This window comes from Marasmius oreades, chromosome 9 (assembly GCF_018924745.1).
Source record: "Marasmius oreades isolate 03SP1 chromosome 9, whole genome shotgun sequence".
Taxonomy (NCBI): Eukaryota; Fungi; Basidiomycota; class Agaricomycetes; order Agaricales; family Marasmiaceae; genus Marasmius; species Marasmius oreades.
In genome coordinates, this window is record NC_057331.1 from 1,511,718 (window position 1) to 1,533,733 (window position 22,016).

At 47.7% G+C, this 22,016-nt stretch overlaps 8 protein-coding genes across 9 annotated transcripts; 4 read left to right on the forward strand and 4 right to left on the reverse strand.

Annotated features, from left to right (window-relative positions):
• Positions 1-122: 122 nt before the first annotated feature.
• On the reverse strand, positions 123-3,903 carry E1B28_013393 (uncharacterized protein). 2 transcript variants are annotated; one of them, XM_043158549.1, is made up of 17 exons: positions 3,672-3,903; positions 3,478-3,617; positions 3,315-3,423; positions 3,242-3,263; positions 2,791-3,188; positions 2,487-2,735; positions 2,202-2,427; positions 2,012-2,148; positions 1,630-1,962; positions 1,537-1,571; positions 1,403-1,478; positions 1,279-1,349; positions 1,169-1,227; positions 970-1,116; positions 651-916; positions 515-589; positions 123-455 (listed from the first exon to the last, which is right to left on the reverse strand). In XM_043158549.1, exons 3-17 carry the CDS (start codon positions 3,342-3,344, stop codon positions 336-338), a joined length of 2,244 nt encoding a protein of 747 aa, XP_043003898.1. In that variant the 5' UTR covers positions 3,345-3,423; positions 3,478-3,617; positions 3,672-3,903; the 3' UTR covers positions 123-335. The 2 variants fall into 2 exon arrangements, with proteins under 2 accessions (XP_043003898.1, XP_043003897.1); XM_043158548.1 differs by having other exon boundaries at positions 2,791-3,263.
• Positions 3,904-3,919: 16 nt separating this feature from the next.
• E1B28_013394 (uncharacterized protein) lies at positions 3,920-6,734 on the forward strand (the record flags this gene model as incomplete). Its single annotated transcript, XM_043158550.1, has 12 exons — positions 3,920-4,363; positions 4,430-4,576; positions 4,632-4,706; positions 4,765-4,811; positions 4,867-4,925; positions 4,985-5,254; positions 5,324-5,377; positions 5,433-5,553; positions 5,603-5,709; positions 5,785-6,150; positions 6,216-6,326; positions 6,388-6,734. The coding sequence occupies 3 exons, from the start codon at positions 3,920-3,922 to the stop codon at positions 4,635-4,637; spliced, it is 597 nt and encodes a 198-aa protein (XP_043003899.1). The 3' UTR covers positions 4,638-4,706; positions 4,765-4,811; positions 4,867-4,925; positions 4,985-5,254; positions 5,324-5,377; positions 5,433-5,553; positions 5,603-5,709; positions 5,785-6,150; positions 6,216-6,326; positions 6,388-6,734.
• A 281-nt stretch (positions 6,735-7,015) lies between these two features.
• Positions 7,016-9,725, forward strand: E1B28_013395 (uncharacterized protein). The gene is made up of 10 exons (XM_043158551.1): positions 7,016-7,810; positions 7,861-7,880; positions 7,946-7,950; positions 8,004-8,073; positions 8,126-8,150; positions 8,203-8,370; positions 8,424-8,446; positions 8,503-8,620; positions 8,677-8,924; positions 8,983-9,725. The coding sequence occupies exons 1-10, from the start codon at positions 7,808-7,810 to the stop codon at positions 9,311-9,313; spliced, it is 1,011 nt and encodes a 336-aa protein (XP_043003900.1). The 5' UTR covers positions 7,016-7,807; the 3' UTR covers positions 9,314-9,725.
• Positions 9,508-11,876, forward strand: E1B28_013396 (uncharacterized protein). The gene is made up of 16 exons (XM_043158552.1): positions 9,508-9,725; positions 9,787-9,796; positions 9,870-9,889; positions 9,949-9,981; positions 10,050-10,151; positions 10,209-10,242; positions 10,304-10,336; positions 10,387-10,463; positions 10,526-10,580; positions 10,652-10,759; positions 10,820-10,915; positions 10,976-11,002; positions 11,055-11,095; positions 11,146-11,174; positions 11,233-11,278; positions 11,345-11,876. The coding sequence occupies exons 1-16, from the start codon at positions 9,657-9,659 to the stop codon at positions 11,504-11,506; spliced, it is 942 nt and encodes a 313-aa protein (XP_043003901.1). The 5' UTR covers positions 9,508-9,656; the 3' UTR covers positions 11,507-11,876.
• A 403-nt stretch (positions 11,877-12,279) lies between these two features.
• On the reverse strand, positions 12,280-12,588 carry E1B28_013397 (uncharacterized protein; the record flags this gene model as incomplete). The annotated part of the gene is made up of 1 exon (XM_043158553.1): positions 12,280-12,588. One exon carries the CDS (start codon positions 12,586-12,588, stop codon positions 12,280-12,282), a length of 309 nt encoding a protein of 102 aa, XP_043003902.1.
• Positions 12,589-13,121: 533 nt separating this feature from the next.
• Positions 13,122-13,883, reverse strand: E1B28_013398 (uncharacterized protein; the record flags this gene model as incomplete). The annotated part of the gene is made up of 1 exon (XM_043158554.1): positions 13,122-13,883. The coding sequence occupies one exon, from the start codon at positions 13,881-13,883 to the stop codon at positions 13,122-13,124; it is 762 nt and encodes a 253-aa protein (XP_043003903.1).
• A 1,477-nt stretch (positions 13,884-15,360) lies between these two features.
• E1B28_013399 (uncharacterized protein) lies at positions 15,361-19,646 on the reverse strand. The gene is made up of 4 exons (XM_043158555.1): positions 19,264-19,646; positions 16,862-19,206; positions 16,253-16,810; positions 15,361-16,197 (listed from the first exon to the last, which is right to left on the reverse strand). Exons 1-4 carry the CDS (start codon positions 19,568-19,570, stop codon positions 15,628-15,630), a joined length of 3,780 nt encoding a protein of 1,259 aa, XP_043003904.1. The 5' UTR covers positions 19,571-19,646; the 3' UTR covers positions 15,361-15,627.
• A 128-nt stretch (positions 19,647-19,774) lies between these two features.
• E1B28_013400 (uncharacterized protein) lies at positions 19,775-21,531 on the forward strand. The gene is made up of 10 exons (XM_043158556.1): positions 19,775-19,848; positions 19,905-19,960; positions 20,014-20,181; positions 20,235-20,242; positions 20,299-20,314; positions 20,371-20,519; positions 20,574-20,697; positions 20,749-21,057; positions 21,113-21,214; positions 21,268-21,531. Exons 1-10 carry the CDS (start codon positions 19,818-19,820, stop codon positions 21,298-21,300), a joined length of 996 nt encoding a protein of 331 aa, XP_043003905.1. The 5' UTR covers positions 19,775-19,817; the 3' UTR covers positions 21,301-21,531.
• Positions 21,532-22,016: the final 485 nt, after the last annotated feature.

Genomic DNA, 22,016 nt, shown 5'->3' on the forward strand with positions numbered 1-22,016 from the left:
AAGATCCTCCCCACCCGGCAGTGACTCTCTTCCCGTGTTCCCGTGTTCCCGGTCAAGTTAACGGCTGCCCCCAGCCCAACCTACAGCTCCCTCGTATACCGCTCAGACTATGGAAGACGGCGCTGGACGCTCTGTTCAGCGATGATAAACGAAGTATATTACTTGGGTAATAAATTTACATCAAACAAGTTTGGCTGAAACCAGTAAGGGTAATGTAGACGTATGATCTAGACGTATAATCCAAATGTACACATTATGCGCGATTAAGGTGAAGGAGAATGTAAGAGGAAAAAACCGAAGACAGTTGAGTGACGATAGAGAAACGAAAGGCATGATCAGGCCACTGCTGAGCGCGAACTTCGCTTGGCTACCTTCGTGAGGAACTTCATGACGACCTCTTTCCCTCGTTGAAGATTGGTCAGGGAGATCCTTTCGTTGGGTAGATGGGCTCGATCCTGAAAATAACGCATGTCAGATTCACATCGGGCATAAGTTTCCAACATTTTCGACTTGCCTGGCTTTGTCCCATAGGTAGATGAATTGCATGACATCCAAACGCTTTTTCCAGGAACGGAATCGAGGGAATCGACTGGAACAAACAAACCGCAGGTAAGACAGAAGCAAATAAAGATGAAGTGAGTAATACGTACACCTCCCTCACGTATCCTCAGTGGTTCCACACCCCATTCTTCCTGAATGGCGCTTTCCAAATCCTTAGACCACGGATCATCCAGATTTCCAAGCCACCAATCGGCAGTACGTTCAATAATAACCTCGAGCTGGTTCGGTGAATTCAGTGCCTTGAATGAATTTCGTAAGTAACTGGTCAAGGTTTGGGTGATTGTCTCCAGATTCTGGTCAGGGACAATTCGAACTGAAAGTTGACATTTGACAGTTCCAGGAATAACGGTAGGATCTGAAGTTCCAGGAATTAAAGCAGTGCGCATCAAGAGTGTAGACAAATCATACTCTTTGGCCCGGATATTTCCATGCTATGAACCGTCAGGGACGGTTCGCGCCATCGAGAGAATATCGAAGAAGCAGATTTCTCAGTGATGTCGGATAACTTCTCATACAAATCCTTCTCTTCTTGATTAGCATGTAGGACGTGGTCATCTTACGAACGAAGGTGAGACGACTTCAGTAACGGCAACGTGAACGAACGCACAAAATCCTGGAATCTTGACACGCCGTTTGGAATCGGTCAAAGTCGCTATGAGGTTGATCCTACAAGAAACTATCAGACAGGTGCAGATTACGTGCGGAAGGTGGACTCACGTATCGAGCATAGGCTCGACGACACCTCCACCATCGACTCCAGAGTGAAGGTCTGAAAGAGCATTAGATATCTGCCATGCGAATATTTAGCGCAAGCCAGTAACACGTAGTCAAATAGCCGAACCTGTACAGAGCAATGTATCACTCCACGAAGTCCGTAGGTTATACAGGGCTGGTCTTCTGATAACCAGGTGGAATTGCTTTGGTCAAAGCGTCAGTACGGAATCAGATGGAAAATTATCGGCAATTAGAACCAACCTGACGAGGATCTCATCTATATGGCCAATCTCGTCCTACAAATGAAAGCTCCTTACACACTGATGTCTCTCAGAAAAAAAGAAATAAGCATACCTTATACTTCCTCACTGCTTCTTCAAACCCAATACTTCCCGACTCTTCCTCACCCTCGATCAGAAATACGACATCGGCACCCAATGCACGGAGAGAGAGGAGCTCAGAGACAGCAAAGGCAACGGCCAAAATCGGTCCCTTGTTGTCCGTCGCTCCACGACCATAGAGATAACCGTTTCGGCCATCTAACCTGTATGGATCCGATGTCCATCCTTCCATGGGGGCCGCAACGACATCATAGTGGCCGTAAAATAACAAACGTGGTCTTCTGCCCGCACTTTGTCCAGTAAACGTCCCCAGGACCAGGGGATTTCCGCCTTCCTCAGTCGGAAGCTATGGAAGCGGTGAGTAAGCGGAACATGCTCTTGAAAGAAGTACCAACCAAGACCGAAGACGCTCCGAGTTGTGTCAGGCATTTTTTGAGCCATATGGCCGCTTGTCGACAGTCTTCCCTATGCGAAGGAGTTCCGCTCTCACTGGGTATAGAGACAAAGTTTGAGAGTGCGTAAGAGATGGTATCTGAAGGCGCTCCTGTCAACTGAGGTGGATCAGAAAGAGCTGTTCATCCTGACCTCGACAAAGCGGTCCGCCCACGTTTTCTCTTTCTTCCTTTCCTGAGATTGAAAATCTAGGTGGTGGTGGACGAATGTTCCAAACTTTGATGTTATAATCGTTTCCGCCGGTGAGGAACGCGAAGGATTCTTCGTCTCCGACTTTATTCCGGGAAACGGCGGATGAAAGTAGGATTCCATCGTGGGCAGTCCATGATGCGGTGCGGTCAAATGAACCGGAGTAGCGCTACCGTAAATGAGGTTAATCCTGACAATTCAACTGCAGAGACGGGTAAAGCCACTTACGATTACTTGACCATTTGCAGAGCAAGTATAGAGATCCGATTGAATCAAGGACAAGGAAAGAATATCGACACCCTCCTGGACGATTATAGTCCTAACGAGGGTCATGGTCTCCAGGTCCAAAACTTTAACATGACCATCCTGGCAGCCTGCGTAAGCTGTGTCGCCATCGACAACGACGGACAATATAGCGCCACAAGAGCAGGAGAACGTATGAAGAAGTTTGAGACCATTTTTGGTGCATTCCCAGACCTTCGAAATTGGGATAAGAAGCTCAAGGTGATAGCTAGAATGAAGTAAACCATACCTTTACGGTCTCGTCCCCGCTTCCTGTTAGAAGTTTCACCGTGCCCCTCCCACCTTCCGAAAGAGCCATACAATATACATAGCCATAATGCTCTGACTCGATGCTATTGTTGGCCGGGATACTCAATCGAGGTTCGTCACCGCCGGCTTCGCTTGGTGTACCACTTCCGTTATTTGCGAATAGGTCGGCAGGTCTACGCTGATACTGCGGATAACTATCGAAGAATTTGTGGACTTTTCTCTGCCCGATGAGGGGGGTCGATGCGCCAGAAACGATGCTAGAACCAGATTCAGAGCCAGGTCGGCGAAAATCGAGCCATTGAATAGAAGTATTTTGGCAACCGAGGAAAACGGTCTGAAGAGTTTCAGACCAGTTCAGAGAGTATATATCTCCTGCACCTGTTTCGAGGTATGGATCAATCGTGAATAATAATTGCAATGTCTTTCCCGACCATACGTGAACGGTGCTGTCCCCTGCGAAAGACTTCAGGCATCGAACATTACACAGCAGTTTCAAAAACGCACCTGAAGAGCTGAAAAGCCAATCTCTGTCATTCGCGTAGTGCAACGCCAGAACGGCTTTCGTGTGACCGCGCAACGTGTCCTTCAGCTGGAACGTTTTCTTGTCCCAAACCTTGGAAAGGTGAACATGAGTGGCACTCAAAAATGAAGAGGGACATTTACGCACCATTATGTCCTCATTCTGACTACCTGAAAAGATGTATTCGTCGTTTGTCGCCAGGCACAAGACTGAATTTCCAGAATCGTGGAGCCTGTGCAATAGGCACGGTGTGTAGGTGCTTGAGTGTAGATTACGACTAAGAGAGGCTAAATGAAGCTGCTCAGTAAGGCTTTGAAAAGTCCTTGACGTTGTGAACCTACGATGAGGAGAAAGTGGAGAATCCATGTTCTCTAAATCTTTGGAATAGAGCTGTAACTCCGCTAATCGGTGGCCCTGCATTCTTATATGACTCGGTTTCTCTTGCGGGTTGCTAGCGGGCAGGCTTGTTAGTTGGCGGTTTGATTAGAACGGGATGGTGCCATAATGGCGTCGGAAGATGAGAAGGTATTCAGTACTAACACGAAACATGTTTACTTACTGTAACAATATTTCAATCCGTGATGCAACGATGTCACCGAGACCATCTCCGTGTCCGGCACCCCGTGACGCCCACCGTGGGACTTTCCTTAACCCTCGCGCTCCCTATACTTTCCTCCTTCATGGAGCAATTTCTACCAAGTCCCAAAATCATCAACTTGTAGCTATCGGTCATATACCCCACCAACATCCGTACGCAGGTCTCAAAATTCAAAGTTGGAACAAAACCCCTGGTGCATTCTGTTTTACGTTGCAAGACATCAATCACAGTTGTCAACCCCGAACTACGCTTAAGAGTTCAGCAACGAGCATCCCGTGTTTCCGTCTTCTGAAAAGCCTGCTTCTTGCGATGGATACTGGGGTTTCCGATCATTTTTTGTCGTCCCTGACAGCTGAGGGGATACGGTGGGGGTACCGACACAGAACCGGTCGACTCTATGTACCTCTTGCACTCAAAGTGTCAGTTGCACCGGAGGTGAGTTGTTGAATTACGTCAAGCCTCCGCATTCAATACCTTATTTACGCGCAATTACGCTGCCAGGCTGTACAGTCGTGTACTTTAGGTTCCCAACTACCGAATCAAGGCATTACTTTGCAATTGTGGAAAGACAAGGATACAGTGGCAACTCCGGCTCCTGTCGAATTGTTGCAAGAAGCAATAGTTGTGCTGATTTATATATGGAGTCAGGTTGAGGATGACCCTAAGCAACGTTGTACCATTGTTCTGACCGCTCCCATCGCAGGATTAAACCGGTTTCCTGCGCAAACGCAAATGCTGTTCTCAAGGCGGTGAAGATACGGTTTTTCATTCAGCTTGGGTTTGTATTACGCATCAATGTTAGAAGGGATCGTCCTACACTCATGATGGATCGACAGTCTCATTCCTCTGGCGCTGGCGACATAGTACGAATAATTTGTCATGAGTGCGTGTCGAGCGGACAAGTTCGAATTACTGCATGTTTAGCTCGTATATGGCAGATGCGGTAGCCATGGACTTATCAATCGTGAGGTGTCATTAGACGGCGTCGGTCAATCTGGTCAGCTTTCCGCGATTTTGTTAACTTGTTAACACTATCTCACTATCTAGATCTTCTAGAAACTGTTTGAAAGCCTAATAATAATCCGACATTTTCCCCGCGCTCACCCGGGCCGGCAGCATATCACAACTTGAATCATGATGCATGATGCATGAAGCCTCGCTATGCTCTTCATGTGGTGCATCTACTCGATCTACTTAGAACGGAGTTGAATTTGTGGTCACTGCAATCCCATACGGCTCGCCAGTCAACTCGAATCCTAATTCACGATAGCTGAAGAGTGGTTTTTTTGTTCTGCTAAACTTATCGTCGTCATAATCTAAGCTATGGTGCGTCGGCCTAGCTATATTGCATACGCTCTTTACTCAATAGTCTGCTTCTACAACTATCACTTTTAGCCGGAATGAAGGCATTAAAATGGCAAATCTTCTACTACTGGCCATATTATTAATGTTCGCAATCCCAGCATTCTTTGTTGTCGCATATATATATCCATCTTCTTCAAAGGTATCAAGATGGTTCTCGTCGACAACGTCTGTGGGCACGTCGCCAACAAGATGATCGCATACCAGAATCACTCTGTTTTATCCTGCAATCCGCAAGACATCTTCCTTACCGCTTTACTGAGGCCGGTAATCGTCTGTGTTTGTAAAGCGGTAATATTGAAACTATCGCAGGTGCAGGTCGTGATTGGTGACTTTTGTCGTGGTCTGGAGGACATGGGTAGTTCGGGCTGAAGGTCGAAGAGTCTTTTGGTGTCAGCACTTCTATTTCTGCTCAACGGGTACGTGGATCCCTTCCTTCCACAAATGAAGTATCGTTCATAAGCTTTCTCGGATGTTTGGTCCATTTCAACTAGCCACTCAACATGCCACAAACCTGCTGTGCTCTGACCATCCAGTTACCGTGCTATTGATGGACACGAATGTCTTCGCAATAGCGTAAACAGTTGATACGCGAGCATCCGTATAACTATAAGCCCTCACTCCGTTGTGCTCTCATTGCACCGGGATACCTCAACGCGCCCCAAGAGCGTATCTCGATATGCCGGAGGAAGATTGACAGTCGTACAGAAATCTCTACTCGCTCCGAAGCAAACGTGTACAATTTCTTGTGGGTGTGATGATCAAAAATTTTCTTGTTCTAGCAAAACTCCGCTTTGACAACTTCAGTTGTTCGCCGTGATTTCATCTGTCAATGATCGAACTGTTTCGTCCAACCTGTGGTACGTATCTCTGCCCTCTCATAACTTTCTTCATCGTATTAATAGTAGTATTTATCTAATGCTAGGTATCGTGCTTGTTCACCATGATCACTGTGGTACCCGAGCGCTGTATGATCTTACCCCTTTCAACGAGCATAGAGATCTTTAACCTTAGAGGACAATTGTTCAACTCGACAGTGAGTCTTGGGCTAGCGTGCGAGCTAGGGCCTTATAAAATCCACTGATAGGTAATTACAGCAGTCTTTGGCATACAGAACACGTACATTGTCCCGCGAATAGCGAGTTTCACGGATCGTATAGGCGATCAGCGCTTCAGCACGCGATCCCGTCGTTCCAGCCAAGCAGTGCATCTCTACTGTATCGCAATTCACCCGCATCGTCTCTATTACTGAGTATCTAGAGCGCGGCCCATTTCTGAAATACGGCTCAACCAGATGATGGAGTTCTGTTGACCATCCGATGCTGAGCTTCCGTTGCTCTGAGGTGTTATCGCAATTCACTGGAAATTTTGTTGCAGAACGAGTGCGAACCCCTCTTGTTGGTAACGAGTTTCGGTGTCACTATCGAAATGGCTTGAATCACCCTATCAGTAATGATCAACTGTGTATAAAAAGCTCCAGCTTCTGCTGCTGTCCATCCGCCAGTCGTGGTTCTCAGACTCTTCCCGTTAGCTCAGGCGCACTTGCTGTCGCGACAAATTGGAGCTTCCCTTCGAGCGCGGGCGTGTCGACAACGTTAACCCCATTACTAGGTTCGTTTGACATGAAATTTAAAACCTCGGACTCCCATTTCTCAGGTGTTGTCGCCGGAGCTGCCGTTCCACCGTTGTATGTTCACCTTATATGTAAGACATACGGTTTGAACTGTCAACTTGGATTACCAGCACCTTGACCTATTATGAACGCACTGCGGATGCCATTGCTACACCCACAACCGTTAATAACGAGGCACGACAAGAGTGTAAAGTTAAATAGTATCATAACTGGCAGGTCGGCAGGTGTCAAAAATCCAAATCCCGCTTCGATATCTTGAACTAAGTTAAGGATTCCAAGGACTTTGGTCTTGACTGCGACGACGCCACAGTACTCTTTCCGGTGCCCTTAACTCCGCCCCCCCAACTCGACGCCTCGGCCCTATTCGGCTTTGTACCAGATTATCTGTAAGTGGCTTTGCATGGCGTGTAGAAACCATTCTTCACAGCGTTTGAATGGAATTCACGAAGAGGTGGTTCAAGTTATCGTAAATCCACTCTTCACCAACTGTTGAAACGTTGATAGGCCTGAGCGGCCACCCGCTTTTCGGTGTGCACGTAGGTAGGGGGCAGTTGTACGGTGGCACTCCCTCCATCAAGATGGCGTAAGTCCCGACTAAAGTTTCTCTGGGTTGTTCTAGATTAATTCAAGGCTCTGTCCAGAGCCCACGGCCGGGTGCCCCGTGTCACTAGCCCTCAGAGTTGAAGGTTGAGCTGAGAATGAAAGACCAAGGTGGTGCAAACGTTGGTGTCAATGGTGACGTTAAGCTTATCGATGCAACCAGAAATAGTAAAAATTCCAGAGCGTGATCGATCTTTGAAATTTGAGCCCGCAGTATATAAAGGGCTTGGATTTGTAACCCGTGTCTCTTCCACTTCTCTATCACCCAGTTCATTTCTTTCACTATGGTTCGCAAACGTTTTTGTTGCCTAGGGCGATGCTCTGACCTTTTTACTAGGTTAAAGTAGGAATCAACGGGTTTGTAGTCACTGTTTTGGGATGACTGCTTGAACTAAGTCGTTTGTTCTTTTGATCGTCTTTAGCTTCGGTGCGCTCCGGTTTCCCCCTTTTTCTTCTTTTACTTATGGATATGCGGTGAAGGTCGTATCGGCCGTATCGTCCTCCGTAATGCCCTCGAAAAGCAGGAGATCGAAGTTGTCGCTGTGAACGAGTGCGTGTTGTTTTCTCGCAGACTGCGATCGCGCGCTGATTGTGCTCTATAGTCCTTTCATCGACCTTGAATATATGGTTCGCATCTTATGCTTTCCTGTATACACCAGTCTGCTAAATCGGAGTTCAGGTTTACATGTTCAAGTATGATTCTGTTCATGGACGCTTCAAGGGAGACGTTGAGGCCAAGGATGGCAAGCTCTACGTCAACGGAAAGGCGATCACAGTCTTTGGAGAGAGGGACCCAGCCAGCATCAAATGGGGCTCTGTCGGTGCTTCTTACATCGTCGAATCGACCGTATGTTCTTCTCTTTCGTTTGTGCGACGAGTTCTTACGTCATAGACTTGTAGGGTGTTTTCACCACCATCGAGAAGTGGGTATCGTTTCTCGCCCGTTTGCATCGTAAATACCTAACTTTCGGTGTTACAGGGCTTCTGCCCACTTGAAGGGTGGTGCCAAGAAGGTTATTATTTCCGCACCCTCGGCTGATGCTCCCATGTACGTTTGTGGTGTTAACCTGAACGACTATGACCCCAAGCATACCGTTGTATGTGGATTGATTATTCGAATCAAACAAAGCACCTCACGAATACCCTTTTGCAGATCTCCAATGCTTCCTGCACTACCAACTGTCTCGCTCCTCTCGCAAAGGTTATCAATGATAAATTCGGTATTGTCGAGGGTTTGATGAGCACCATTCACGCCACCACCGCTACTCAGAAGACCGTCGATGGTCCTTCCAACAAGGATTGGCGTGGAGGACGTGGTATCAACAATAACATTATCCCTTCCTCTACTGGTGCGGCCAAGGCTGTCGGCAAGGTCATCCCTCATTTGAACGGCAAATTGACGTTAGTTTTTGATCCTTCCTCGATTTGGGCGGTTCCAGTAATCAAATTTTGGTTACAGAGGTCTTGCTTTCCGTGTACCCACGCCAGATGTTTCCGTCGTCGACCTCGTCGTTCGCACTGAGAAGTCCTGTACTTACGACGAGATCAAGCAGGCCGTGAAGGACGCCGTGAAGGGCGACATGAAGGGTATCATGACATATACTGAAGACAACGTTGTCTCCACCGATTTCATTGGAGACCCATCCTCGTGCATTTTTGATGCGCAGGCCGGTATCCAGCTCAACAAGAACTTTGTCAAGCTCATCGCTTGGTACGACAATGAGTGGGGTTACTCCCGTCGTGTCTGCGATCTCTTGATCTACGCTGCCCAACAGGATGGTTCCGCCTAAAAGATCTCTTGCCAGATTTTGATGCTACCCTGCTTATAGACGTTAGAATTTAAAAAAAATAAGTGTATGTTTCTGGGAAAGTAAATCTTCGTTGTACTACATACCATACACTCTGAAAGTAGCCCAAATGAAAATCCTAATGTTCATGGAGTCAGATTTGAGCAAACGCACACGCGGACTTGATAGAGTCACACGCGGAGTAGCAGGCCGATCATACAGTCGAAGGGACAGAGTTGCTTCTTGCAACAATACTTCCCGCTCGGTCAGAGCTGTACTTCATCACGCCGGCCGCAACCTTTCGGAAGTCGGAAGTGAACGTTTGAACGTTTGAACGCGCGAGGGCATGGACGATATGAGCGACGCTGAAATGGTCGTTTTGTCCGGTTGCATTTCGAATGCACGACTTGGACAAGTAAGTTCCAGTGTTTTATGTGCTCTGAAGCCTTCCTAATCGTACTTGAACATTTCTACAGAGCCTGCTTTGTATGTTTCTGTTTTGCTTTGGAAAAATGAAGCGCAATATCGAATTGACATCCGGTCTTGGCTACTTCCGTAGTTGCGAGCTGCAGTTTATTCGTGCGTTATCGACTGTAACCTCTTCGACTACCGAACTGATGAGTTCCTTCGTGCAATAGCTGTTTGATTACGTCTTAACCGTCTCTGAGGAGGTACGCGCGCGTATTCAAAAAGCACTCTAAATTCAGTGGATTTTCGGGATGTTGAAAGCTGGAATTAGGTCGAATTCTTATGGTGGCCGAAGCGTCTGACATTGAGCTCTATCGCGTTTATGATTGCTCGTTATTTTGCGATGACCAGCACGATTATCACTCTCCTACCTGTGCGTCCCGATCCCGTTTTACTTCCGACAAGCAACCCGTTGACCAATATTCGGCAGCATGTCTCTCTTCGAGTAGATGGCATCAATACTAGTAAGCCTAACCTTGGGCTCTCGTGAAGTTTCCTTAAACGCTCATTGACCGCACCCACAAGTTCTCCGTTTGGTCGCAATCGTTGCTTCAGAATGTAGGTTTCGGTCGTCAGGGAGCGTGCTGACTGAAAACATTCGGACACAGTCATTGTAGCAGTCAGGACATGGGCGATATGGGGAAGAGATAAGAGAATTCTCTGGACACTAGTTACCCTCTCAGTGGTGAGTACGTTTGTCATTTAAAAACCGGGGATAGAATTCTCAAACTGTAGTTTGGGGTCTAGTCTGCTGTTATACCTGCCGCCGTCATAGTGGCTTTCAGTGTCAAGACTAACCACGGTATGAGTGCATTATCTCATGACCTGTGGAGCCTCCAACAAGCCAACGACTGTTACTCCTTTTTCTTCCAGTTGAAGCTGTCATATCTCCCGCCTGGATAGATGTTTGCAGCGTAGTGATCGGGGATGTCAAGAACGGATACGTCGTGCCCTATGTTCTGACGATCATCTACGAAATAGGTGAGCAGACGCCCGCTCCGACTTGTGTACCTGGTGAATTGATCGTGACTTCGTCGCCAGCTACTTTATCTTTTTCTCTGATCAGGATCACTAAATGGCGTAAAACCATACCAAAGTCTGTAAGAGCACCGTTGATTGATACACTTTGGCAGGATGGTATGTCTATGTCCCCAGCGGTTTTCTTCAGCTTTGAATCTTCCTTCACCAATCATTTAGGTGTAATGTATTTCTCTTTCATGCTGGGTAATGATTCGAGTTGTGTTAGATCTGCGACTAGGCGCTGAAGGAAATGCAGTTTTAGGGTTCATGAACATTGGCCTTGTAACACAATCCGAGGTATGTAACAGTTTGCAGTTTCATCTCCTCTCAGACACATTCCTCGTTAGGCCAATCAACTGCGGAAAGGAGGAGCGCAGTAAGTCCCACCCACCCGATGTCGTTGACCTCTGGATACTCATAAACTATCTGTCCAGTCTACAAGCTGTTCTGCACAGCATGCTGTCTACACGTTTAGTTCTGGTATGTGAACGATGCGGTTTGAACCTATTCGATACGTGGTCAATCGCTAAATATAAACGAGAACAGCATCTTGCAGATCCACACAACCCAAGAGATATCACCGCTGCTGGATGCTCTGTATACTACACAAATGCGGAGATCGAGTTCACTTCTCAGATATCCATCTCGGATGACTCGGCACGTTTACCTATGAGGAGATCCAGAGGAGAAGACAACGAACATGGATGAAGCTTGTTGCTTACCTGCTCGTCTCGGGAACAAGGGAGACAAGACGCACATATCCGCCGTTGAGGAAAGCAGGGCGTGTCCTCAGCTACCTAGCTGTGGGTGTCGGGGGCTCCTTAAGGAGGGCCAGAAGGAAGAGATATGGGGCCGCTGGATACACCGAAGTAGTTTTTTACTTTACGGGTTACCATAACTTTGTACAGGTATCCCTCCACCGACCGTCCGCCTTCCGCTTAGCTTTATCAATCACAACTATCACAACTGTCACTTTCTTTCATATGAAACTGCAGCTCAACAACTGATTGTATCTGTATCTTCCTCAAATGAGCCAGATGAGTACGTCTTTATACAGACTAAGGTTGCAGATCGTTTCGCTCTTTTCTCCTATACATCGTGATCATCTCCTTTCCCAATCCGTCTACCATGACGCTCAAAAGGCACTCGAGGTCCTTCATCTCCGAATGATATTGTCTTCGGTGATGTCAGGTAATGGTGGAAGGACGTATGTGTGGGTGGGTGGCTATCTGTTGACTTCGGCCAGTGTGGTGAAAGGAGAAGTTACGTATCAGTCTGCTGGGTTGGAGCCGTACAGCAAGGAAGTTGATGAAGCATGACAGAGCTAGCGAGTCAATGCCAAAGAAACTTTTGTGATGAAGAATGTATAAATGTTTGTTTCCCCAGCCAGTCGGAGCCCACGAATGATTTTAATTGCAGTCTATGTAATAATACAATGAGATCCACGATTGAGATATGAACTTGAGCGATGCTAATTTGAATTAGAGAGACGAGATAATAGCCAGTTGAAGGGAGTACAACAATGAGTAATCAAACCTGATGACTATTATGATAAGAATGAAGCTTTCAAGGTCCGTTTCTGAGGATCGAACGAGGGACAGAAGTGTCAATTTATGCAAGATGAAGATGACGAACATCTCCATGGCGGTGGTTCTCGAGGTCTGTGGACGTGTGGAGATTGTTGGGCCAGTACCCTGCAAACTCGATATGGAATACAAGCGCGCACAGAATGGAAACGGTACGTTTTCATGTATGAACGGTGTAGTCGGATGATGCGGAAAGGCGCCCATGATTATCCGAGGGAGTAGGGGATTGTTTTCCAGGCGACGTTGGCCGAGTAAACGATACTCCAACTTGACTCCAACGGAGATCACTGTGCACCACTCATGTTCTCAAGGATATCAGACCCTTGATACACGAGTCAATCCGGTAATAAATGACCTGTCTGACCCGGGTGGGTAAATCGGAAAAATGGGACTCATAACACGTAGTCAATCGGTTCGGGACTCGCCTGGTAGGTTCAGGAATGCCTCGAGGCAAGTTGTGCGAGTTCCTACCGATGTACACTGATCGTAAAGTGGTTGTTTATTGATACAAATGAGCAAATCGAGGTCTAGGTGTGGGATCGGGCGTGTGAAGGAAAGATTGGGCAGCCCATCCATGCTAGTAAACGGAACTCATGCAAGTGTTCCAAATTGCCACGTAATGGTAACGAGCTCAGTACTGTGGTGCACATAGTCAGAACGGGATACAAAGTAATAACGCAAATTGAAGCGAAAATGACACACCATAACTCGAACCGTTCTCGCGTTCAGCGGTATTATTACCACATTCGCTTATGTTGGTGAAAGGAAGAGCCGGGTGGCAGTAAGGGACTGCCAGCCGGCGTAGTGTAAGGCGACATCATCGGAGGTGGGTTAGAGTACCCAGGGGATTGACTAACTATAGGGGGAGGCGTGGAGTACGAGTATACTGAGCCTGGTATTGGATGCAACGGCGACATGCGAGTGACAGGATAGCCAGTATGGTCAGTACTTATGTAGGTCACTGAGCTGCTATTCAGAGAGCCGTATTGACCCGGGGGCGGTTGTACTATGATCGTAGGAACGGGAGGGACAGGGGGAGCAATGATGTACGTCTGTTGCTTAGATCTCGACAATGACTTGTGCGAACGACGTGATTTCGATGACTTGGGCGATTTACGTTTGGAAGATGTGGTAATAACGAGAGCAGGTAGTTCGACTTGCGGCCGATACGCCCCAGAAGCTCCTCGTGTCTGATGCCACGTCTGGTTTGGAGGTGCAACCATAGGTGGTGGTGGTGGTGGTAGTAGTAGTGGTGGCGGCGGTACCGGTGATGGATAGTAAAACTGTGATGGTCCCCTCGAATGCCTATAATCATCCCTTTCACGGCTTTTGCTATCGACGCCATCCCATCGTTCACTGTCGTCCACGTCTGATCTTGCACCGAAAGGTGATTTGAACTGGTTTCTATGTGCCTCAGCGGTGTCGACCCAGCGTGATATGCGTCGCTGTGTTTCGAGGTATCGTTCATAGCCTTCGGGACTATAGTCGTATTCTGTCATGATCGAGAGACAAGCTTCGAAGGGTAGAGTTAAGTGTGAATAGGTAAAGTAAAGGTTCTACGAACAGAGAATAAAGTGGTATCAGTCTTGATTATATTAAAACTACGAGCGCCACCTACCAAAGATAAACAGGTGACTACCTGCGTCACTGAGCAGCGTTGAGAAGTAGCGTGGAAGACGGGAGGATAATATGTCGAGAGGGAACGACGAAGACCCCAGAACTGAAGGCAGTCGTCGTGAGTGAAGCGACACAAAGAGGTAAGTCTGGTACTTCAAGACAATAGCCCTTCCATACTGCGGGGTCACCTTTTAAAGGAACGGCCGCGTGGCGGCCACTTTGATAATTATGGTCAATTATGGTCATTAATCACTATTCGGAGTTTCCTGTTTTGTTCATCACTGCCATTGTGATATTGTTCACAAACCTGTAACTCAACTACAGCTGGGAAGGAACTGAGAAAATGAATAACATACAAAAGTACTGCGTCAACACTGGTGTATGTAGTCTCAGGCTCCCGTCTCAAAAGGGTGATGACTTGAAAACAAAGGGATGTAGGTTCGATAACCTATTATATCGTGTTAATTCCCGATCCCGAGACCACACAACGGCACCAATGCCATGAACATGTATAGTCAATAATTTGTCAGGGTGCGGTCAGCGTGACCCGAAGCTGTCTTCTTGACTTCTTGCTGTTGCCAATGTGTGCCTATTCCAACCGAAGACGCATGACATTGTACAGCATTGTCGGAAATCGTGAGGACAGAATGAGTAATTGCCGGGAGTTGGAGGTGCGTGCAGCATCGGCGCCGTTGAATTGTATTGAATGACAGTCGAGTAAACAGGTTCCTGTGAGCCAAGTAGATGACTATATTTGAGGATCAGTAACAAGCGTAGAAGGATGAAGCTCAGTCGTGACTCGTATGGAAAGATGATATAGGTATTTAGTAACGATGCAGTCATTATCCTGGTTCCCTTATTTCTGTACTAAACAGAACAATAGCATTGAAGTGTGTGCAAAATCAAGCTTGCTGCGTGGAGTAGGAACAAAATAGAACTATGGTTAACTTGCAGCGTTACCGTACGTCAATTGTCTGAGACTCTAAATTGGATGAGAGAAAGCTTTGAACCCCAAACTGGTCTAGATTCTCTTGCGAATCTACATAACCTTTACGGCGATCTTCTCCCAGTGTGGATGATAATAAACGAACGCTGTTGATGCCTCTAAAATTGCAGATATCGATGAAGTGTCAGACCTTCACGGAAATATACAAAGCAGTTGTGTGCATGCAATGAAATTTGTCATTTACCTGAGGATAATTGAAAAAGCTCGCGCGTCGTACAAGCGGTTGACTCAAGTGAGATGTCCTGAACGTTCGTGGCAAACGGGCGAACTTGAAGCTTGAAGCTTGAAGACTCAGTCATCACCCAGTCTCTGTAATGGGCGTCAACCTGCGTCATCTTACAAACTTGACTCAGTTGGATTCTGGACATGTCTTCGTTCTACTATACATGACATCGATGTCTTGTGCATAGATGAGTTCAAATAATAGCGTGAGTAGTCGTAGGTGAGAAGAGCTACAGAGCATAACGAGAGCATACAACGCCGATAGCGAAATTTCGTTCAAGAAATGCCAGTCGTACAATGGCGGTGGGCAGAAGATCGAAAAAGAAATCGGAAAAAATGTCCATATATCACAAAGAAAAAGGACTCGGAGAGTTCAAGAATTGAGAATGAACGGAATATTATGCGGGGGTGGGTATCATACTGGCCCTTCGTTGAGATCTAAGGTCCACGTTCTCCTTGTCATCCTTTTCAGATGCATCGCTTGGCGGAGGGCTCTCACCCAGCTGTGCTCGCTTAACAGCAGCAGCAGCTCTTATCTTGCTTGCATCAAGGACAGTGGATGATGGTCGACGATGTTGAATTACCTCCTTTGGAACGGTCGACGAGGTTCGCGATAGGGAGGGGACGCGTTGTGAGGGTGTCGGCGTACCAAGGGATTGTCGAGTGGGCGCAACAGGAGGGCCCATTAGTCCAGCTTTAAAAGTAGCGCTCTTTGAAGTAAAGGCCGATGGGTTTGCGTTTGCCCTAGTGCTCCTGGCAAGAGCGGGATTCTTCATTGGAGTCTCTGACGAGAGCTTCCTCTCCTTGTTAGATGCGACACTTTCCCTCCCGGAGTCACTCAACACTGAGGGTGGTCGAGAGGTGGATGGCGTTGAGAATATTGTAGGGTCGCGGCGATGCGCATTCCCAGTTTTTGTTGGAAGGGGAGTGCTTCCTGCTGTTCCACGAACGCTCAACTTCCGCTTGATCTAGAGGAGGGTAAGTTGGACGGTCGACAACTTGAATAGAAGTAGGATCACGTACCAGCTCAAGTTCTTGTTGCTTCGAATCCAACGCGATGTTCAAACCGTTCAGATCTTCCTTGTCCCGATCTCGTCCTTTCATAAGCTGAACGATCTTCACCTCTTTATCTGCGCTATCCTGCTGTAGCTGATGCACTTGTCTCCTGAGTTTTTCGGCTTCTTCTTGTAGTGAGTTTATCTTCTCGCGGGAAGTCCTAAGCACTACGTTTGCCTCCGCCTGGCTCTTGAGCAATGACTCCATTTCACCCCTCGCTTCCCCTTCTCTCATCGCGCTATCCTGAAGATCTCTCATCTGCTCATTCACGATGCGAGTGTGTTCACGAGTCATCTTAGTCATGTTCTCGCTGATCCTCTCAACCTCCTTCTCCTGCGAGAGGACGCGCTCGTTGAGAGCGGAAACCTCCTGGTCGCGTTGTTCGATGTTCTTCTCAAGCCTTGCTACGTTATCCGCGTTGAAACGACATTCCATCTCGAGCTCGTTGATCCGGGCTTCACGCTCCTGCAGCTTATGAGCAAGGCCCTCAGCATGTTCGTGCTTGTAGCGGACCGAATCTTTGCCCTGAGGAAGAGAATTAAAACGTTGCCAATGAGATTGAAAAGGGCGACTTACTGCATGAACTTGACTCTCCAGGGCTTCTACCTGGCGTTCAAGCTCATTCCGCCTGTTTTCAGAATCGTTAAAATCAAGTTCCATACTCTCTACTCTCTCCTGAAGCTCTTCCAAAGCGTTACTTAAATCTTGACATTCCTTTTCCAGCTCGCCCTTCTCGGTTTCGAGAGCTTGGCACCGTTGTTCGAGCCCTCCTTTAACAAGTTGTAAGTTCTGGACATCCATCTCCATAGTATTCTTCTCAACTTCGAGGGCTTGGCGCTCTCTCTCGATCTCTTCCTTTTCGGCGGAGAGAACCTCAATTTTGTCACTAGCTTTCTCCGCGTGTCCCCACTGTGCCTCCAATTCAGACTTCAGTGTAGTGTATTCATCGTCGCGGTTTTTGAGCTGCTGTTTCAAGGTCTCCAATTCACCCTCCAGACTGATTTTCTCTGCCTTGGCGTTTTCAGCGGAAAGCAACAGTTCGGTTTTCTGGCTCTCCCACTTTGTTTCTGCCTCGTGATGTTTCGCCCTTTCCTCTTCATTCCTCTGCTCAGCTTCTGCCCTGGCCTCTGCAAGCTGCTTCCTCAACTCATCCTCGTCAACCAAGCAAAGGCTAACGTTCCCAAGCATCTCCATCTGTTCATTCGCCTGTATGATGCCCTCCTGCAGCTCTCGTTGACTCTCATCTTGCTTCCAGAGCTTCTCCTTCAGGTTCAGCACGTCTTCACTTCGTTCCCTCACAAGGCCCTCCAACGTTTCAACCTCCTCTCGTAATATTTCCTCTCTCCGACTTACGTCACCCTTCTCCCGTTCAAGAGTTGCGATTTGGCGGTGAAGCATCCTGAGTGCTTGGCCGCTAGCCTCATCCATCAAGCTTCTCTCCATACTTTCTTGTCTCGATCCCTCGACTTCCTCCTCGAGAAGCCTACACGCTCGTTCTAGCTCAGCCACCTTCTTCTTCCAAGCTCTCAAGATACCCCTCCTTTTGATGTCTTCCTTCTCAGAGTCAGAAAGTTTTTGACTCAAAAGGTCGACAAGTTCATCGCGAGCTCGAAGATCTGTCTCGTATTGTCCGCAGAGTTCCGATTGAAGTGCCAGCTGCGTTTGGAGGGAGACAATAAGACTATCCTCCTTGGAAGTCTTGCGAACATGTGTCGGAGCACCTCGGGGTGGAGTGGTTGGGATCATGGTTTGACGAGTATAATAGGTTCCAGCATTCGCGCTGAATGGATCCGGTTCGGGGTCCTTGCCCGAGTATACGAGAACGTCGGAGGACGACTCGTCGTAGATATCTTCCTCTGGGGGTTTAGGTGGAGAGGAACGCAACACTGAATGGAATACGGTATCGCTGAGAGCACGACTACGACTTCGTATTGAAGATACCGAGGGTGAATCAGTAGCAGAGGCCGTCTTGACGTCACTAACAAGGGAAGGGACGACCGAAGAGGTGGAAGACCGTTTCGAACCATTCATCATGGAGAAAAAGGCTGTCTGTCCCATGCTGAGTGATTGACTGCGATGATGAAGACCCAGAGGCATTTTTGAGGATTTCTCTTTGGAATGGAAGATGCCTTCATCCACGTCATGTTTCAAGGGATCATCCTCGTCAACGGAAACTTCACGCTCCTTTCCTTTCCCCTTCCGCGGGTCAGAACGGTAAGGGGTGGATGTCATCATGGGGCCCTGCGAATGGTTGTCAACATCCGTTGAGACTCCAACGCCACTCTCGAAGTCAATATCGAATCCAAGACCAGGAGGAAGATCGGGTAACTGAAGATCTTGAGAAAAGTCTAGAATGTTGGAGGTGTATGGGGCCTCAGAGATGCTCATGGACGACAATGACTTGTCTGGCCCACTCGTATCCTGATCGCGATCGCCAGGTTGATTCGTGATGTCCTGCATCCGGCTAAAAACCTCAACTATTGTTGGGCGTGCATTCTTGGGCGACGACGATGCACGACTGACTACAGAAGGAAAGTCATCTTTAGGTACTGGTGTTGGAGGAACGTTGGAGGGAAGCAATGATATCGCCTGGTTTTCGATATCAGCTATGGACTGGTCTGGAGTCAAGACTTTATACGCATCACGGGAAAAGAACCGAACATTCTGGCCTGTACCAGGCGTATTTGGTTCACGTAGGATCGAACGGACTGATCCTGCTGGAATTGGTGACTGTGCTGGAGGTAGTGATTCACTAGGTGTGGCTTGTAACATATCAATAGATCTGCGAGACCGAATTGAGCTAAAGGGTCCATTCCCAACCGAACGCAGGGCGTCAAGCGATGGTCGACGAGATGGCTCTGTAGGCGGAAATGAGGTCGAAGGTTCTGGTGTTGCACGACCGAGAGAAAGTTGAGAAGAATCTGACGATTGATACGTTTCACATCTTGATTCTGAACCAGAGAAGGACCAATACTCACTGTTATTCAAAGGAAGTGGAGGCCTTACTTTTTTCGGCTTTCCAATCGACAATTTGGATGGTATGGGTGAAGACGAGCGGAGAGACTCCTCAGGACCCTTTGACATACGCTTCAAGTGTTTTCGTATCTTGGACGGTGAGCTTGGCGGACTTGATGGTGAAATTGGACGGTCAGAGTCTGAATGAAAAACAGAAAGATTTGGATGTTGCTCAAGGACTTGTCCCATAACCTCGCCCTTGGAAGGGCCAGCGTGTTCGTCGTCATGTCGGTGCCCAAAACGGAGAGCACTGGTAAAGCGTTGGAACATTGCTGGACGCTCTTCCAGAAAACGAGTGCCGGGTCGGTTGCTGTCGAAGAACGTGAGTTCAGGTTGAAAACCTAATTTCAGAACAGAGACACAACAAGTACAAACACCATTGGCGCGTCAACGCCACGTGATCGAGTTGCGCGTTGCGGCAAAAGCCGAGCGTCGCGAGGTCATTTCGGAATCAGATGGACGCGAAATCTACTCTCATCCTTATCCACCACCATCGAGCACCCAGAAACTCAACGAAATGGTCAAAGTAGCTGTGCTTGGCGCTGCGGGTATGCCCTGTTGTGATCTACAATTTTTCATGTTCTCATACAACCCTTTGGAACAGGCGGTATCGGCCAACCCTTGTCGCTGTTGTTGAAAACGAATCCTTCAGTCACTGGGGTGTGTGTTTGTCCCTCACAGAGAGCATTAATGTCGTCTCACAACTGCTCTAGCTGGGTCTTTATGATATCGTCAACACTCCTGGCGTAGCCGCCGATCTGTCTCATATCGCAACCCCGGCCAAAGTCGAAGGTTACCTACAACCCAACGGTGGTTTGGCGAAGGCTCTGACTGGCGCTGAGGTTGTAATCATCCCTGCTGGTGTTCCTCGTAAACCTGGTGTACGTGTCACTCTCTTCTTCTTCCAAGTTTTGCCTCATTTCCTCGGACATAGATGACAAGGTCAGTTTACTTATAGTGAACCCAAGTACATCAACTTACCCACACATACCTGGCAGAGATGATCTTTTTAAGGTTAAGGGCTACCCTCCCGCAGATCGAAAGCGATATAAATGACGACTTCTGAACAGATCAACGCTGGAATCGTTCGTGGCTTGGCTGAAGGCGTTGCGGATACCTGCCCGAAGGCATTCGTGCTCGTTATCTCTAATCCGGTTAACTCCACCGTTCCCATTGTGGCAGAAGTTCTGAAAGCAAAGGGACATTACGACCCCAAGAGGTAGAGAAAGTCATTAACTCCGCCTGTATTTGTGACCCATGATTGCGCACTTAGATTGTTCGGTGTTACAACGCTAGATGTTGTCCGAGCGTCAACATTTGTTGCTGAACTATTGAAAGATCCTTCAGCAGCGTCTTCTGTAGTCGTTCCAGTAGTTGGAGGTCACTCTGGAGTAACGGTACGTACATACCTTCCTGCTTTCGCTTGCAGGACTTACACTCTATCTCAGATTGTTCCTCTACTCTCACAATCCAGTCATCCCCTTCCCAGTGGAGTTGACCTCGATGCACTTGTTCACCGTATTCAATTCGGAGGAGATGAGGTTGTCAAGGCCAAGGATGGTGCAGGATCTGCCACTTTGTCAATGGCGTACGCAGGATACGAATTCGCGTGCAAAGTGATCAAAGCGATCAACGGTGAGAAGGGAATAGTTGCCCCATCTTATGTCAGTCTCGCAGCGGACTCGGCTGGGGGAGAAGCCTTGGCCAATGAACTCGGGACATCCCTCGAGTTCTTCTCCGCCAGGGTCGAACTCGACGTATGGTTTCTCCTCTTGTCTGGTTTGATGATACTGAGTACCGAATCTTATCTAGGCTCAAGGTGTTGCTAAAATCCACACTCTCGGAAATATTAATGAGTCTGAGAAGAAGCTCGTTGCCGCTGCGATCCCTGAACTCAAGACTAACATCACCACTGTACGTCTACGTATAATTGCGGAGAATATGTGACTTATGCCCAATGGTTATAGGGTCACGACTTCATCCAGAAACCCTCTCTCTAAGATAGGCATCGACTTTTTTTTGCGAACATTGTCATACCTAAGTTGAAGAAGACGCTACACAACACAGAATTACTGTATTCTTACTCCGTAGAAGGTGGGAATGTAGATTTGTTTGATCGGGGTTGACACCTTTATATAAAGGGTGTAAGGTCGTCGTGCACTTATCCTTGCCGATACTGAAACGACTCTGAACGCGCTTCTTCACTTTCCTCAGAAATATAAATATTGGGCTTCTGTTTCATGTATCGCGCTCCGAATGACCTTCGGTCTCTCTCGGCCTTGGGTCTTAGTCGACTCCTGAATTTCTTGATTTTACAGATCTTGGAGGTGAGCATGGATTCCAGTGCGCAGTTCCAAAATGCGGGTAGAGAGCGGGTAAGCTGCAGAATTACAGCCATTTCTGGTGGTATGTGTATCGGCAACTGTTGAGTAACTGAGTAGACCACCAAATTGTAAGTTTTCCCAGTCTGGATAGGAGTTGTTTCTAAATTACACATTAATTTTGCATTAATTACAAGGGGAGGTTTTAGTCCGACGTCTTTGAGAAGCTGTGTGATACGTTTCACCTGCTTGGAGCTCACAACCTTCCGCATCTGCAGGAACATCTTCTCCCAACCTGCTGGGAACCCAGCCTCCAAAGCATCTTGCGGTCATCTCCCTTCTTGACCTCCTCGAGCGCCCAATCAAGATCCAAAACATCACAGCCAAGCTTAGAT

Excerpts from the sequence above, each read along its gene's own strand:
- E1B28_013400 (XM_043158556.1), top strand. The coding sequence starts at position 19,818 with ATGGTCAAAGTAGCTGTGCTTGGCGCTGCGG. Across the intron at positions 20,698-20,748 it reads GAGGTCACTCTGGAGTAACG|ATTGTTCCTCTACTCTCACA; the intron begins GTACGTACATAC and ends ACTCTATCTCAG. Across the intron at positions 21,215-21,267 it reads TCAAGACTAACATCACCACT|GGTCACGACTTCATCCAGAA; the intron begins GTACGTCTACGT and ends CAATGGTTATAG.
- E1B28_013396 (XM_043158552.1), top strand. The coding sequence starts at position 9,657 with ATGGACGATATGAGCGACGCTGAAATGGTCGTTTTGTCCGGTTGCATT. Across the intron at positions 10,916-10,975 it reads TGATACACTTTGGCAGGATG|GTGTAATGTATTTCTCTTTC; the intron begins GTATGTCTATGT and ends CCAATCATTTAG. Across the intron at positions 11,096-11,145 it reads GCCTTGTAACACAATCCGAG|GCCAATCAACTGCGGAAAGG; the intron begins GTATGTAACAGT and ends ATTCCTCGTTAG.
- E1B28_013399 (XM_043158555.1), bottom strand. The coding sequence starts at position 19,570 with ATGTTCCAACGCTTTACCAGTGCTCTCCGTTTTGGGCACCGACATGAC. Across the intron at positions 19,207-19,263 it reads TCCACTTCCTTTGAATAACA|ATTCTTCTCAACTTTCTCTC; the intron begins GTGAGTATTGGT and ends ATCAATCGTCAG. Across the intron at positions 16,198-16,252 it reads AGCAACAAGAACTTGAGCTG|ATCAAGCGGAAGTTGAGCGT; the intron begins GTACGTGATCCT and ends ACCCTCCTCTAG.
- E1B28_013395 (XM_043158551.1), top strand. Across the intron at positions 8,151-8,202 it reads TCATCGACCTTGAATATATG|GTTTACATGTTCAAGTATGA; the intron begins GTTCGCATCTTA and ends ATCGGAGTTCAG. Across the intron at positions 8,621-8,676 it reads ATGACCCCAAGCATACCGTT|ATCTCCAATGCTTCCTGCAC; the intron begins GTATGTGGATTG and ends ACCCTTTTGCAG.
- E1B28_013393 (XM_043158548.1), bottom strand. The coding sequence starts at position 3,750 with ATGCAGGGCCACCGATTAGCGGAGTTACAGCTCTATTCCAAAGATTTA. Across the intron at positions 1,963-2,011 it reads TCGGAGCGTCTTCGGTCTTG|CTTCCGACTGAGGAAGGCGG; the intron begins GTTGGTACTTCT and ends CCGCTTCCATAG. Across the intron at positions 1,228-1,278 it reads GTCGAGCCTATGCTCGATAC|GATCAACCTCATAGCGACTT; the intron begins GTGAGTCCACCT and ends AGTTTCTTGTAG.